This window comes from Vombatus ursinus, unplaced genomic scaffold (genome assembly GCF_900497805.2).
Source record: "Vombatus ursinus unplaced genomic scaffold, bare-nosed wombat genome assembly UNPS02000580.1, whole genome shotgun sequence".
Taxonomy (NCBI): Eukaryota; Metazoa; Chordata; class Mammalia; order Diprotodontia; family Vombatidae; genus Vombatus; species Vombatus ursinus.
In genome coordinates, this window is record NW_020940358.1 from 5649285 (window position 1) to 5665108 (window position 15824).

At 40.1% G+C, this 15824-nt stretch overlaps 1 protein-coding gene across 2 annotated transcripts in view; it reads left to right on the forward strand.

Annotated features, from left to right (window-relative positions):
* Window positions 1–15824, forward strand: part of NKAIN4 (sodium/potassium transporting ATPase interacting 4) — a 116556-nt gene that overhangs the window by 99927 nt on the left and 805 nt on the right. The window contains exons 5-6 of one of the 2 annotated variants that reach the window (XM_027850953.1): window positions 9611–9671; window positions 14253–14337. In XM_027850953.1, the coding sequence (XP_027706754.1) occupies window positions 9611–9671; window positions 14253–14337 (146 nt within the window). Of the gene's footprint in view, window positions 1–9610; window positions 9672–14252; window positions 14342–15824 lie in introns of those variants that run through there. The other variant, XM_027850956.1, reaches the window with a different exon arrangement.

The following is a 15824-nucleotide window of genomic DNA, read 5'->3' on the forward strand; positions in this document are numbered from 1 at the left end:
TGTGTGTGTGTGTGTGTGTGTGTGTGTGTGTGTGTGTGTGTGTGTGTATGTATATATATTTATATATATATATATGAAAAACAAAACTATGGGATTTAGATCTGAGATGAAACATAAAGATCATCAAGTCCAACCCTTACATTTTACAGGTAAGGAAACTGAGGCACAGAAAAGGGAAATTAGTTGACTATCCAGCTCACACAGATAACAAATGGAGCCATGATGAAAGCTGCAGTACTCTTAACTCTAAATCAGTGACTCTTTCCATTACCCTATAAAGCTCTCTAGGAATGAATTGGACAGCAATGGGTCCCTAAAGAAGTCTTTGTAAGATACTCAGAATTACTTAGTTGTTCTTAAATCTATTTATTTGTCTAGAGGAGATAATGATGACATAAACGCATGAGTAGTTCAGCAGTAGAGTTCAGGATGAAGTCAGGTAGTCTGAGGGGCCTGGGATCAGAAAGCTCAGCCTAACTGTCCCTGATGCTAGATTTCAGCCAGTTCTTATGACTCGGGAGTGGAGTCAGTCTGAGAGCTTCTCCTGTGCACAGAGCATTCATGAGTAGTGATGTCTAGTGCCATTCTTAACAGCATCACCAACATTCTCCAGATTTGACTCTCCTTTCTGCTTCACCCATACATCCAATTAGTTACCAGATACTGTTATTTATGCCTCTGCAACATATTTCTTATTGTCTCCCTCCTCAAATCCCACCCTAGTTCCTGTTCTTATTTCTTCTTGCCTTCTAATTGGTTTCCCTGCCTCTGATCTTGTTCTTGTTTAATCCATTTTCTACACTGCTCCCTCTCCCCCAAATTTCCCCAATATACAGCTATGATAATGTTACTCTTTTATTCAAAAACCTTCAATGGCTGCCTCTTATCTGCCAAATAATGTCTAAAGTCTTGACCTTTGCATTCAAGGTCCTCCACAGTTTCAACTCACCTTCTCAGTTTTATCTACTGTACTATTGTCCTTCATATACTCTATATTCAAGACAAGTTAGATTAATCTCTGAAGCAACTAGGTGGCATAGTCGATAGAGTGTTGAACTTAGAATCAGGAAGACCTGAGTTCAAATACTGCTTGAGATATTACTGACTATGGGCAAGTCACTTAAGCTGTTTGTCTCAGTTTCCTCATCTATAAAATGGGGATAATAATAGCACCTACCTCACAAGATTACTCTGACAATCAAATGAGATAATGTATTTAAAGTGCTTTGCACACCTTAAAGCACTATATAAATGCTTATAACCATTATCCATTGTCATCATCATTATCTCTCTTCTCAATTTGCCCCTTTCCAATTCCATGCCTTTACTTATACCTTTTCCTCCTTACCTGAAATGGATTCTTTTCCCCCACTTCAGTCTGTTGAAAGCCCTGCCTAATTTCAAAGACCAATTCAGATGCCACTATCTCCATGAAACCTTCTATACCCCTTTCCCCACCAGGTGAAAGTGAGTTTTCTTCCCTCAAATTTCTGAAAGCACTTTGTTGGACCTCTCTTGCACATATCTTATTCCCTTCTATCACAATTGCTCATGTACTTTTCATTCTTTCAACAAACATTTATTAAGCACCTTCTGTGTGTTAGGAACTGCTAAGTACTGGGAACATGAAGGCAAAAACAATCTCTTCCTTTAAGGAATGTATGTTTTACTGAGGAATTAACATACATGCAGACAAGTAAACTAAGAAAAATCGTGGGGGGATACTTATAACTGGGGAAATTAGGAAAAATTTCATGTAGGAAGTAATATGTGCTCAGCTTTGAAGGAACCTAGGGATTCTTAAAGGCCAGATTAAGGAGAGAGTGCAGTTGAGATATGAGGGCACGACCCAGGATGCAGGAAATGAAATACTATGGACAAATGACAGCAAGTAGAAGATGTATCTTACTTTGCAAACCTGGATGAATTTTCAGAAATATGGTGGTCATCCTGACAGAAATATGAAAGCTGGGAAGGTTGATGACATTGGGAAGTGAGGAAAGATAATGAGTTCTGTTCTGAAACTGCTGAATTTGAGATAACTTTGGAACATTCAGGTAGAAATGTCCAATAGTTAGGTAATGAGAGCTCTGGGTAGAGACTGATGCTGGATTTAAGATCTGTGAATCATCTGCATAACAACGATCATTGAACCAAAAGGATATGATGAGATCACCAAGAAGGAGAGGGATTAGAGAAAGAAGAGAAAAAGACTCTGAACAGGACCTTGGGGGATACTCAAGAGTGGAGTCAGGATTTAGATAATAATTCAGCAAAAGAGATTGAAGAGTAACCTGACATATAAGAGAAAAACTAAGAGAGACCAGTGTCACAAAAACCAGAGAGGAGACGGTATCCAGGAAGGGAGGGAAATCAACTATTTCCAATACTGTAGAATTTTTTTTAAAAGTAAAAGGACTGAGAAAAGACCATCAGATTGGTCATTTTGAGATCACTGGTAATTCTGAATATAGTGGTTTCAGTTCTCTTACTCCCCATCAAACTGAGAACAGGGTCTATACCATACCTTTTTTATCTTAATCTTTCAGCACAGGGCCTATTCTCATACCTCAGAACATGCACCATGGTATGATTTTGAAACTTAAATGCCTTTGCTAATATAAGGAGTTAATGGAGTGAATTTCTTAAACTCTAAGTACTTGCTTTTGTTTCTTTGTTTTTAATTATTTGAGTGTTATTTCTGAGTTATAAAGCCAAGGACATTGTGTGGGCCATTCTGATAAACTGAGATAACTATTATTTCTCTCTTTTCTTTTGACTATTCTTTCTGTGTCTCTCTTGCTTTTAGCATTGGTAGAACCTACACAAAATTTCTGTGGTATTCAGAGTCTCCTATGTCTCTGGAAGAGGAACAAAAGACCTTTGGGTCTTGGGTATTCCTTTTTGAAGTAGCTCAAATAAAGAGAAGTGAACCAAAGGAATTCCAACTCAGGCTCAGAATAGTCGTCTTCCTCCTTACCTTTACCTCTAGGAATCCCTAGTTTCATGCAAAGGTAGGCTCAGGAAACATCTCCTCCTGAAGGCCTTTCCTAATCCCTTCCCATTGTTAGTATTCCCCAAACCCAGACATTACTTACTTAATATTTATCCTGTATATATTTTTGCATTTATGTAACTATTTCCCCCAAATGGAATGTAAGTTCCTTAAAAGCAAGGACTATTTTCATTTTTGATTTGGTGTCTCCAATGTTTACCATGTTTCTTGGCACAAGCAGGCATCAAATAACTGCCTGTTAAGTTAAATTGAAAAAAGATAAAGCCATCAAAAAGAGAAACTAGAACTTGAAATTATTTAGAGAAGGATGGCCAGAAAGAAGGCCAAACAAGCAAGATACTTTTGAAAGCTACAGGTTGATCTTACTATATACTTTATTCTTCTTAATAGTGTCATGAATTTTCCTTCTTTTTTTTTTGTTACATTTTGAGTCCTGAATTGTCTCCCTCCTTTCCTTCCAAACCCAGATTAGAGAAGACCACATTTGATATAGATATATATGTGGAACCATACAGTACATACTTCCATCTATCTATCAGTTCTTTCTCTGGAGGTGTATAGCATTTTCCTTCATAAATCCTTTGTAGTTGATTTGAATGATCATATTACTCAGAGTAGCTTAATCATTCAATTATCCATTGAACAATGTTGCTGTTACTGTATACAACATTCTCATAGTTCTGCTAATTTCACTCTCTATTATTTCATGCAAGTCTTCCCATGTTTTTCTAAAGCCAACCTGCTCATTATTTCTTACAGCACAGTAGTATTACATCACAATCTTATACCACAACTTATTCAGCCATTCCCCAATTGATGGGCATGCCTTCATTTTCTAATTCTTTGCCACTACAAGGAGAGCTGCTATATATTTAGAACATATAGGTTCTTTTTCCTTTTCCCTGATCACCTTGGGAAACAGACCTAATAATGGTATTGCTGGACCAAAGGGTATATCCAGGTTTATAACTCTTTGGGCAATATTCCAAAGTGCTCTCCAAAATGACTGGATCAGTTCACAATTCCACCAGCAGTGTATTAGTGTCCCAATTTTTCCATATCCACTACAGCATTTGTAATTTTTCCCTTTTTTCATTTTAGCCAGTCTGATGGGTGTGAGATGGTACTTCAGGGTTGTTTTAATTTGCATTTATCTAATCAATAATGATTTAGAGTATTTTTACATGACTGTATATAACATTGAATTCTTCTAAAAACTGTCTGCTCATATCCTTTGACTATTTATCAAATTCTTATACATTTGACTCAGTTCTCTATATTTATTATATACTTCAAGAGAAAAGCAAACTATATGTAGAGACCTACAATTTAATATACAATCTTCTTTTTCTGTTCTACTAATGCAAATGTCCATTCATTTTGGTGTTTGTCAAATTCAGAATAAAAATAAAAATCAATAAAATAATTTTGAGAAAAAAATCTTTGGAAATAAAGAAAGAATAAATAAAAATATATGCAAATGAGACACTGACTCTGAATATATTAAGTTTTTTTCTTCTTGTATATAATTCTACCAGCATAGCTTGTTCCTTCATCTTGGTCAAGAAATTCTAGGGCAAATCTTTAAAGCCTCCCAGGTTGTATTTCTGGGGACAGTTACTGTCAGGGTAGCTGTAGGGATCCCTCCTTTGGGGGAGATTGGAGTGGACAGGTTCTAAGGTCCCTTTCAGCCCTGAAATTATCTGATTTTGAAAGGCTATTTCTCCAACCACATGAAAAAAACAACAAAGATATTTGGAGATCTGAGTCATAATATAAGCAATGAGCCTTATAGAAGACAAGATCAGAGGTATCTATATGAATGAAACCTCATAAAAGCCACAGGCCCAACTCCAACAACATTAGTTTCTGCCTGTTGGTCTACCAATTTGATTGCTTGGGCACAATATGGCACCTTAAGAGTTAAGGCTTTATCTACTCCCATGACTTTTGAGTTAACATGGGCACTCCGCACAGTGCAGTAGCCAGTTGCCCTCCCACCAGAGATGGCTACAAATGAGTTAATGTGTTATTTTGGGATCTTCAGAGTTGAAAGAGACTTTGCTAAAGTACTATGCTTCATTGAAACTGACTCTGGGTTGAGATTTCCATATACTTAGGAATAAGAACATCCTCTTTCCTGGTATTTAATACTACAGTATAATTGCTTAGAGATAATGTGACATAGCGGATAAAAGGCTGCACTGTGAGTTAGCAAGTCCTGCCTCTAATACATACTGGCTGGTTGACACTGGCCAGTCACTTATCTCTCACTACACTAGGAAAATATATCTAAGACTATCATAGGTTGCAAAACAGTTGCCAGTATAGTTGATAGAAGTTTCTTTACCAGGATTTCACCATAAGAAAGAAATCATAAGTCTAAACCCAAACATGCAAATATATGATACAGCACTTTATAGTTACATAGCATTTTCTCATATATTGTCTCTCATTAGTCTCATAAACTTTTGAAGAAAACAAGGTAGATAGCTATGATGTGGCAAGATTAATGAGGAAGCCAGTTCAAGGTGATGAAGAGACTTGAGCAGTCATATAGCTAGTGAGTGGTAAGTTTAGGGCATGAACCAGGTTTTCTGGTTTCAAGAGCAGTGCTTTTCTACTACACCATGTTGCCCCTGGGAAGAATAAATTCTTTTTTAAAAAACAAATCTATTTTAAAATTTTTAGTTTCAAATTCTCACCCTCCTTGCAGCATTGCCCCCACCCACTGAGAAAGCAAGCAACACAATACCCATTTATATGTGAAGTCAGGCAAAACATAGTTCCATATTAGTCATGTTGTGAAAAAAGCAAGAAAAATAGAGTGAAAAATGTTCAATCTATATTCAAGAGTTTATCAGTTCTCTCTCTAGAGGTGGTTAGCAATTTCTATCATGAGTCCTTTGGATTTGTTGTGGATCATTGTATTGATTAAAGCCCTTCACAGTTGATTATGGTTACAATATTGCTATTACTTTGTACAATGTTCTGGTTCTGCTCAGTTCACTTTGCATCAGTTAATACAAGTCTTCCCAGGTTTGGTTTTGTTTTGTTTTTTTGCTAGGCAATAGGGTTAAGTGACTTGCCCAGGGTCACACATCTAGTAAGTGTCAAGTGTCTGAGGCAGGATTTGAACTCAGGTCCTCCTGACTCCAGGGCCAGTGCTCTATCCACTTTGCCACCTACCTGCCCCCATTTCCCAGGTTTTTCTGAAGCCATTCCCTTTGTCGTTTCTTACAGCACAATAGGAAAAAGAATTTTCTTAATGACATTGTGATGAATGGAAATCATAATTAATTAGCTAAACATTTTCTGAGCATTATTTTCGGGAGTCTGTGCAGCTTGCTAAAAAGTATAAGACTCAGTTTCATCTCTCAGGGAGCTCATAGTCTATAGAATCACATAAAAATGGAGCTGGGTATTATTTGGCCTAACCTCTTTATTTTACAGATGAGGAAACTGAGGCCTGTGAAGGAAAAAGACTTGCACATAGCCACACATGATAAGTGGCAGAACAGGATTCAAACCCAGGTCTTCTGACTTCAAGTCTAGGGCTCATTTCACTGAGAGAATATGTGACCTTATGTGATTAGTTAAGTGCCAATTGGTAGGCAAAGAAACTATATGAACTAAAAGTTCGGAGAAGGAGAGACCACTATAGGTTAGAACAATTTGGAAGATTTCCCAGGAAATATGGGCTGTGGAGAGTGGTTAAGATTTGTCTCAGCAGAAAGTAGGGGGGATGGTGTGAGAGAAGGCATAGTTGCTAGAAAACACGTTTTGTGCAGAAGATCAGTGAAAAAACCTGGTAGCTGGAGTGGAGGGAAAGTTGAATTCTTCTCAAAGGTGAGATACTGTCACTGGGAAAATAAATCCTTATCTAGCTCCTTGTGTAGTGGTAAAAATTAAATGTCTTTCTTTAGTACCATGGCCAGATCCCAGTCAATTACATCCTTTGGTCATCCTTAGAACTCAAGTCAGAGTCCTAGTCTTATTGGAAGTTTCCCACTAGCAAAGTACTACCACAAGAAACGGAAAATTTATTGGTATAACTTTTGTAATTTGTCTTAAATAGCAATGCTTTGGGTCCTCCTGCCTTGGCATAATTAAAGCATTTTATAGGATTACCAGACAAATATAGCTTTGAGTAGGATTTTAACTTTTGATGTTGCCACCTGCCAGGAAAATGATTTGAATATGGCATACCCACATGGACTCCAGCTTGTTGAGGTGGGATTAAAAAAAGGAATCTTTATTGTTCCCTGTGCTGGGGGCTACTTAGAGACCAACAGAGCAGTGTCAGTAACCCTGGCCATTGCCATCCTTGATGTTACTCGAGAAGTTCAGAAGAAATACAAGATTTTAATTCAACTTTTCCCAAAATGCATTTGTATAAAATTGTTCGTCCCTAGGGAGAGTTGCCAAACAGATGCATGGCTCAGAGTCCCTCAGTAGAAATCTCATTAGCTTGCTTTTGTTGTAGTTGTGATGTATTTTTCTGTCATATTATAAATGAATGACCCTGTTTCCTGGGCCTCTCCATGTATCATCCTGTCTTCTCTGGAAATGAATCATTGTTGGTTGTATTCTAATTCTTGTTAAAGAGGATTGAGTTTACTGTGGGAAATGAGCAGTCCTGCTACATGATAACTTTAATAATATTGTTAGTGTCGCCTCAAATCAAGGAAAGTGAGCTGCTACTTATAGCTTCCACTGAAAAGTGGAAGAAGGACTGAGTTACCTGAGTGGAGAAAAGGGAAGCCTGGTTTGATGTGATCTGCTTGATGATAAAAATTATGATTAGAACTTGAGAGCCAATGGAATTCTTTAGAAAGGCAAGGGTGCTCAGTCATTACTTCCTTCTGATGGTGCCTTAAGTTTGAATTGTTCTGGTCTGGTTCTGTTTGAAGAATGGCTTCCTTTCAGCCAAGCTTCATTCCCCAGCCCAGAGAGAAATCAGGACTTTTCCTAAATAGAGCTCAGAAGCTCTTTGGTCAGGACCATCAGTCCAAAGCTTGATCCAATTGTAAAAGTATCTGGTGACTTTAGGCAATATTGGCAGCCAGTCTACATCATTCCAGACATGAGAGAACTGATGATTTTGAGTATTCTTGCTGCCTGTGCTGTGTGATTTAGTACTTAAAGCCAACACCTCCGTCTATTGGTCTGAATTAACCAGCTGGGTCAAATGGTGTCAGAATTCACTGGAATACTTCTTAACCTTTACTTTGCTTTGAATGAGTACAGGATGCATCAGAGTTCTACCTACAATCTGAAGATGATGACTAGAAATTAAAGATCTTCAGCTTCCAGGGTGGCCCTCAGTGGCCAAAGGAGAGATATTGCTTAGAGAGGAAAGAGATAGTAACCATTCTCTTATTAAATCCCCAAGTTTTCCTTCCCAACAACCAGGTTATAAATTTCCAGTTTTAATTTGTCATTGTGAAGAGGGGTGGGGGCTTTGGGGTGCTCTTAGATGCACAGAGTCACCCCAGATCATGGGAAAAAGCCCAAATCATGGCACGGATCTACCTGAATGAATTCAACTCAGATCTTCCAGCCAGAGAAGAAGTTTATTAAAGATAAGCATATAGGCCAGACTCCAAAGGAACCCAAACATCAGTGATCTAAATAGGGTTCAAGGTGGTCAGATGTCGCTCACAAGGACAAGCAGCGTGAGGGCAGTCTAGAAAGCTCAGCGTCTGAGTGGGGGCTGGGGCTAGGGTGGTCAGGCCAGGTGACGCCCTTAGGATGGGCGGGCATGAGGGGTCTCAGCTTCTAAGCTTGAGAACAGCTCAGCATCAGAATGGGGGAAAGGTGAGTCTTAAGTACAGACTGAGGGAGGGGCCATCCAGTTTGGAATGACCGGAGGAGGGGTCCAAGGAGTGGCCAAGCAGTTTGGGGTGAGGGGAGGAGGGGTCTAGGGAGATCTGGATGGGGGTGGCCAGCAAGCTGGGGCGAACAGTGGCACCTAGCTAGGATTAAGGGTGGGAATGGCCAGGAAGGCAAAACAATGGGAAAGCCAGTTGATGGGGGAGGTGGACCATTTGGAAAAGGGTCCAGGTGAGAATTTCCTTTTGGAATGTCTGAGTGATTTGAACAGACAACGAGAATAGATAATGAAGGGAGCTGGAAGGGGAAGTTTGCTTTCAAAGGGAAATAAGGAAGTTTCTAAAACTTCAAGGGTTTCCTGGGACAGGCAAACAAAACTGAAGCCAGGTTCTTTTTGTCAAAGAAAGATAAGTGAGTCTAGAAGGAATCTAAAAGTTTTAAGGTTTTTCTGGGAATTGTAGGTAAACCTCTTCAATTGCACTTCCTAGTCAGCTTTTCTCTGTATAACTCTTTTTTCTGTGTTTTTTTTTTTTTTTTTTTTTGGTGTGTGTGTGTGTGTGTTCCTGTTTTACTTTGGCTCTGGTCCTTTCACTAAGCTCACTTTGCCATATTCTTCCTCTGGCACACAGCTGGCATATGGCATTGAACCACTGAAACCTCACCAAGAGGTGGTAGAGGTTCACATTATCTGATCTTGTAAGTTCATGTTCCTGAAAAAAAACCAAATTGCTTCTCATTTTCCCCCTTCTTTTCTTGTAGTTGGTGGGCTTTGTGTATGCCTGTTACGTGGTCAGTGTCTTCACAGAGGAAGAAGATAGCTGTAAGTATTCAATTAAAGATTCTTAAGCAGTGGTTTTGATAGCAATCCATTTCTGAAGGAATCACATCCCACAGTCCCATAGAAAGCTTAAGTAAGAGGAAAGAAATAGAAGATATGAGAAGAATGAAAAAAACAGGGAAGAGAGGAATAATAGCAGAAATGGTAAGGAAAGAGAAGAGAAGTAGAAGAAATGGGGAGGGAGAGACGGGAGAACAGAAGAATCAGGGAAGAGAAAGAAGAATACAGGAATTGGATGTATGAAGGAGTGATGTGGTCTAGAGGTTAGGGGTCCTGCCCGAAAGAATTCCACCCAAGCCTTCTTGCAGCCAAAAACAAAGTTTATTGAAGATTCGCCATATTAGCTAGACTCTTAAGGAGTCTGAGCATCTATGGGCTATTGGCTAGATTGTAAAAATCTGAGCATCTTAATGGAGACAAGATGGACCTTATATACAGAAAGACTGTGGGAGAGTGGCCAAGTAGTCCATGAGGTAATAGAATTCCCAAGGGTGGGGAATGGTCTGGGGCCAGAGTTTTTCCTTTCTGGGGCTCAGATTCCAACCCCATCAGGGCCAGAGTTTTTCCTTTCTGGGGCTCAGATTCCAACCCCATCAGGAGGGGAAGGCAGACTGAAGAAGGACGAAGGAAGGAATTGAGAGGAAAGAAAGGGTAGAAGGTGGGAGAGGAGAAGAAAGGAAGAAGAGAAAGGGGAGGAAAGGGGAAGAGAGAGGAAAGAAGGGAAAGGGGCATATGAGAGGAAGGGAAAGAGGGAAAGAAGAGTTGAGGATGGGGAAAAGGAGAGGTCAAGGAAGGAAAGGAAGGAGAGGGGAAGAAGGAGATGAAATAATAGAGAGAAAGAAGTGGGAAGGTGAGAGGAGATGAGGGGATGGGAAGGAGAGTATAGGAGAGGAAGAGAGGAAGGGAGAATGATTAGAGGAAGAAAGAGGTAAGGGGGAGGAGAAGGGGAAGAAAGGAGGTAAGAAGGGGAAGGGAAGAGGAAGAAAGGGAATCCTAATTCTGAGGGGAAGGAAAGGAGAGGAGAGATAGAGAAAAGAGGGGGGATATGGAAAGGCGAAAGACAGGGAAGAAAAACAGTATTTTTCTATCCTTATTTTGCAATGTTGCCAGCACCTATTAGCATAGCTCAGACCTGACAATGAAAGTCTAAGCACTGAGAATTCTTTTCCTCTCCCCTGAACACTAACTTTTCCTGTTATGCAAAAGCTGGTGTTTGGCCGCTTCTGCTAGCTAAAAGTGTAAAAGACACAAATAACCATTTGAATTGAGAATCAGAGAGAACCCTTGGCTACTTGCATTGAAAATGAGGAGGAAGCTTCAAAGGTTGTGGGTGTTCACTGAGAAGGGAGCTCACCTCCTTCTCTCGGTGGGAAGCAGATGGCATTCAAGCACTAGTGGTAGGGAAAGTGTTATTCCTACTCCAAATCATAGATTTTTCAGTCTTCCAGTAGAGTCCTACCAGGGCCATTGTGCTAACCAAAAATAATGGGGTAGACAAATGACAGGCAACAAGAATTTATAAAACATAAATATGTCTTGTTTACATGCCTTAGCATGCATGAGGGCTTCCCATACCTTTGTCAGCTCTCCCTTACGTCAAGCATACATGATTAGAAGTGTAGGTGAAAAAATAAAGGCTGCCTGCTCAGCATTTCCTTAGGCATCAAATAAAGGGTGAGGGCCAGGGGTGGCTGATGGTAACTCAGCAGGTATGAAGGGACAGGAAGGAAACAACAGATGGATGGATTCTCTGTGGCCATATCAAGCTGTTTCCAAAAACTGATTTCCCTGAATTTCCAGTGGAAAATGTCAAGAGACTCGGGAAGTTTAGAAGCTTAAATTCCACCACTGTTTTCAGTAGGAGCTGAAAATCCTCATTCTTTGTATTTTTTTTAAAAACAGAATTACCATATAAAGCAATCAGCTAGCAAGACCCAAGGAGAGAAAAATCACTGGTCTACCAGGGGTGGGGAACTTGAGGCCTTGAGGCCACATGTGGCCTTCTAGATCCTTGGGTGTGGCTTTTTGACTGAGTCCAAGTTTTACAGAACAGATCCTTTTATGAAGGGGATTTATTCTGTGAAGTTTGGATTCAGTCAAAGGGCCACAGGACCTAGAGGGCCACATGTGGCTTTGAGGCCACAGGTTCCCCACCCCTGGTAAACAGATAGGTGCAGATGCTCATCTTGGACAACTAACTGTCCACCATATTTTTCATCTGTTTTGATGCTAATTGCAAAATAGAGGTGTTCCCTTCCCCTAATCAAAATCCTTAATGAGAATGCAGAGTGTGTGATGATATGAGCCCTCTAGGTGGCATGGGGAGCACTAGCAGTGTTGCGGAAAGTTCTCTCCAGAAAGCAAAGCCAAACCAGCACTGACATTTTCCATATACACTCTTGGCACCTGAACTTGTTTCATACTTTGGAGTTTTTCTCTGAAAGTACTAAGTCAGTGGAAAGAGCTTTGGACCTGGAGTAACAAGAAACCTGAGTTCAAGTCTTGCCTCTGGTACATACTAGCTGTGTGAATCTGGGCAAGTCCCTTAACTTCTATGAGACCATTTCATCATGTATAAAATGAGGACAGGTTATTGTGAGGCCCAAAGGAAATCATATGTCATGAGTTTCATATCTAAAGTTCCAATGCACAGAGAAATACCACCTTAGAAGTTTTATACAAGGGCTTTTGCCTCTCTATCTGTAATGTAACTCTTCACATATACTTAGTATGAAAGATCCTGTTGCCAGTGAATGAAGTCTCTAGAAATCATGCAGATGCTGGGGAAGCTGAGACTGCTGGTATGTTTCAGCCCTGTCTCATCCTCAGCTGGGGGATGCCAGGTTGAATAATTAACACTGACAAGCCATCAGTATTCTAGGCTTACAGAAGGGGCTAGTCCTTTCACTGACCTGAAAAATTTGAGCAGCATTTTAATTTTCTCCTCTATTTGTGGTTTCTTTTAAATTCTCCTTTGATATTGAGCATGAAGTAGTTCTAAGTGTTCAGGCAGATTCATCAGCAAGTAAGTAAGCAGGGATGGGGTTTTCATGAGATAGTGGATCAAGAGAATCCTCTTGTGCCAGGGAGCAGGCATGAGGTTTTCATCAAGGGAACATCTAACAATGTAACAGTCATGTGAAACTGTCCATTAAAGAAAATCTCCCAAGGCTTGAATTGAGAGCTTCACATCCATTTACAGCCACAAATTACCAATGTTGAGAGTGTGTATGTTAGTAGTGTCTACCATTGGAATTGTGGGCTGCATCCCTACCTGCAAATGAGGCAAGGTAGAAAGGTTTCTGCTTGGTAGGACCAGGTTATGCTAGGATGGAACCACAGATGAAGCCTAATTGAGATAAGGTAACTTTAATGTTTTCCCTAAACAACCACTCTCCATGCCCAAGTGGAATTCGTCCTGGGCCACTGCTTAAATAATGCCCAGAGTCCTGTGAATGGAAATGCAGAACTTCCCACAGGTCAGAACAACCTGCAAAGGATGCTGGGAAGAATATCTCCTTTCTTGTTCCTCACCTTCCATTACTGCTCATCAAGAGATGCCAGGGAGGAGGTCTAGAGAAATTCACTCCAGTCTCCATCCTTAGACAAATCTGTTGCCAACTTCAAGGCACTATTCAGAAGATGCCCCATAGCTTTAGGTTTCCCACACACACATACTACAGTTGATAGAACAACTTACCATTTTTTTTTCCTATAATGATGCTTATTGGGCTGAATGGAATGCTTGTCAATTAAGTGCATTGTTCCATCACAGGAAACAAGGAAGTCTTTGCATTTTGGCTATTATTTATTTTAAGAAACACTTTTAAAAATACAAAGTAGTTTCAGGGTTCAATGATATTAAATTTTCTCCACAAATATTACTGGCCTATTAGCATTTCAGACACAAATTAATCTTGGCTAAACTCGCAAACACATCTGATAAGCCTGGGTAGCTTTGAGGAAAAACTGATGGCACAGCCAGGTGGTATGGTTCTCCCCATCTTCCCTCCCAAAGCAGCATCACTGGGGAATGTTCCTCTTTTCACATGGGGCTGATTGCGTACCAAAGTGATTAAAGGATAGAATCAAGCGCTAAGCACTAGAACCTTGAGTGAGAGGACCTGGGCTCTGTCTCTGTGACCAGAGGCAAATCATCTAACCTCTCTGGGCCTCAGTTTCCTTATTTGTAAAAACCTTTGGACTAGAAGGGGCTAAGACCTCTTCTGGCTCTAAATCTGTGCTCCTGTGATCTTTCTTTGTTGTAATCTGTTTAAAAACATTCAAGTAGGAAGTCACCTGCTAAACCACTTCCTTTCCAGAGAAAGTAGGTTTGCTGGAGTCCTGGAGTGGGTATGGTGTTTTGATTTCCCTGAGGCTGCCAGTGGGGGTGGGGGGGAGCCAGGAATGTCCGTTCCTGTCTATTGTAGAGGATCTCTCATGTGTCCATCTGTCATTACATGCTGCTGCTTCTGTTGGTTTGGTTTAGTTTCGTTGTTTTTTTTTTTTTACACCATCTGCCACGCTTTGGTTTTGTTTTATTTGGGTCTTAATTTCTTTCAGTTGATTTCATTGGTGGATTTGATCCATTTCCTCTCTACCATGTCAATGAAAAGCCCTCCAACCTATTGTTCAAGCAGACATACCTGTAAGTATAGGCCCTAGAGGGAGAAACCCTCAAAGCCCTGATATTCCATATATGTTCCCTCACAGTAGGACCTCTCCACTAGTGGCTTGTTTATCTGGGATTTGACAGATGGAGGTCCTGGGACAGAGTTGGCATTCTTTTATAGTAATGCCTCTATGCAGTGAATTAAATGCTTCAATTTTCATTGTCCTAGATGCACACTATTTCTCTCCAGTATTGTGTCCCTTTTAGCAGACAAAATTTTTCCTGTGCCTATAAGGCCCAATTCCTCCAGGCAAGCATCCATGCCCAGTCTCTTTCTACTATGTTACTGTCTTTGGTACTTTGCAATCCCCTGACCAAGTTCTTGTGAATACGTCTACACTTCCCGTGAGACCTTTTGGGGGACAATCCTTTGGATTAAGGAGTGTGTCCTCATTGATGTGGCCATGCGGACACATGTTGTAAAGCTAAGTTTGGTATCTTTCTCCATAAAGTTGTTGTGTTTTTTTTCTCTCTGAGGTCTTCAAGATTCTAAAGTAGATATTTTAGATAGGGTTAGGGGACTCAAAGAAGTTTTTCGTGGATCTTATGCAATTGACCGTTCCCAGACCTTTTTATTAAAATTGGGCATTTATCAAATTATCTTTGTAGAATTTCTACAACAAATTTATATCTCAACTTGGCTTCTTCTGTTATTAAAAACCTTCTTGTGACGCCTCTCTTCACCATCAGTTAATGTATGTGATCCAAAAGCACTCTAAAACCAGATTTAAGTTATTTTTAGATTATCTGATATTTTTATAATGGATTCTTTCATTCTTTAATTCATTATCAAGGAACACTGGAAGTTAGTGATGTTTGAGAAGGAATGTCTTATCAGATAGCACACTCCTGGGCTCTCAAGTAATAGAAAGAGCATTAACTTTGGGGTCAGAGGCCTTGGGTTTGAAACCCAGTTTTGCTGTTTATTCCATGTGTGATTTTGGGAAAGTCATTTAATTTCTCTAGACCTCATTTCTTTATATCTATAAATGAGGTGGGGTTGAACTTTACTAGATGATATCTAAAATCTTTTCCTGTTCCAGATCTTACAAGTCTATGAAATTAAGTATGCAGTTATCCATGGGATGGCTAGGTGGCGCAGTGGAAAGAGCACTGGGCTTGAAATCACAAAGACTCCTCTTCGTGAGTTCAAACCTGGCCTCAGACAGTTACTAGTTCATATACGCTTACTAGTTGTGTGACCCTGGGCAAATCATTTAACCTTGTTTGCCTCAGTTCCTCATCTGTAAAATGAGCTGGAGAAGGAAATGGTAAACTACTTCAGTGTGTTTGCCAAGAAAACCTCAAATGGGGTCACAAAGAGTCAGATATAACTGAAGCAACTGAACAATTGCCTGTACCCCAGTTGAATGAGAGATATTAGGTGATGCTAGAATGCACAGAGTGCTGGGACTGGACTCAGGAGGACCTGAGTTCAAATCCAGCCCCAGATACTTACTAGC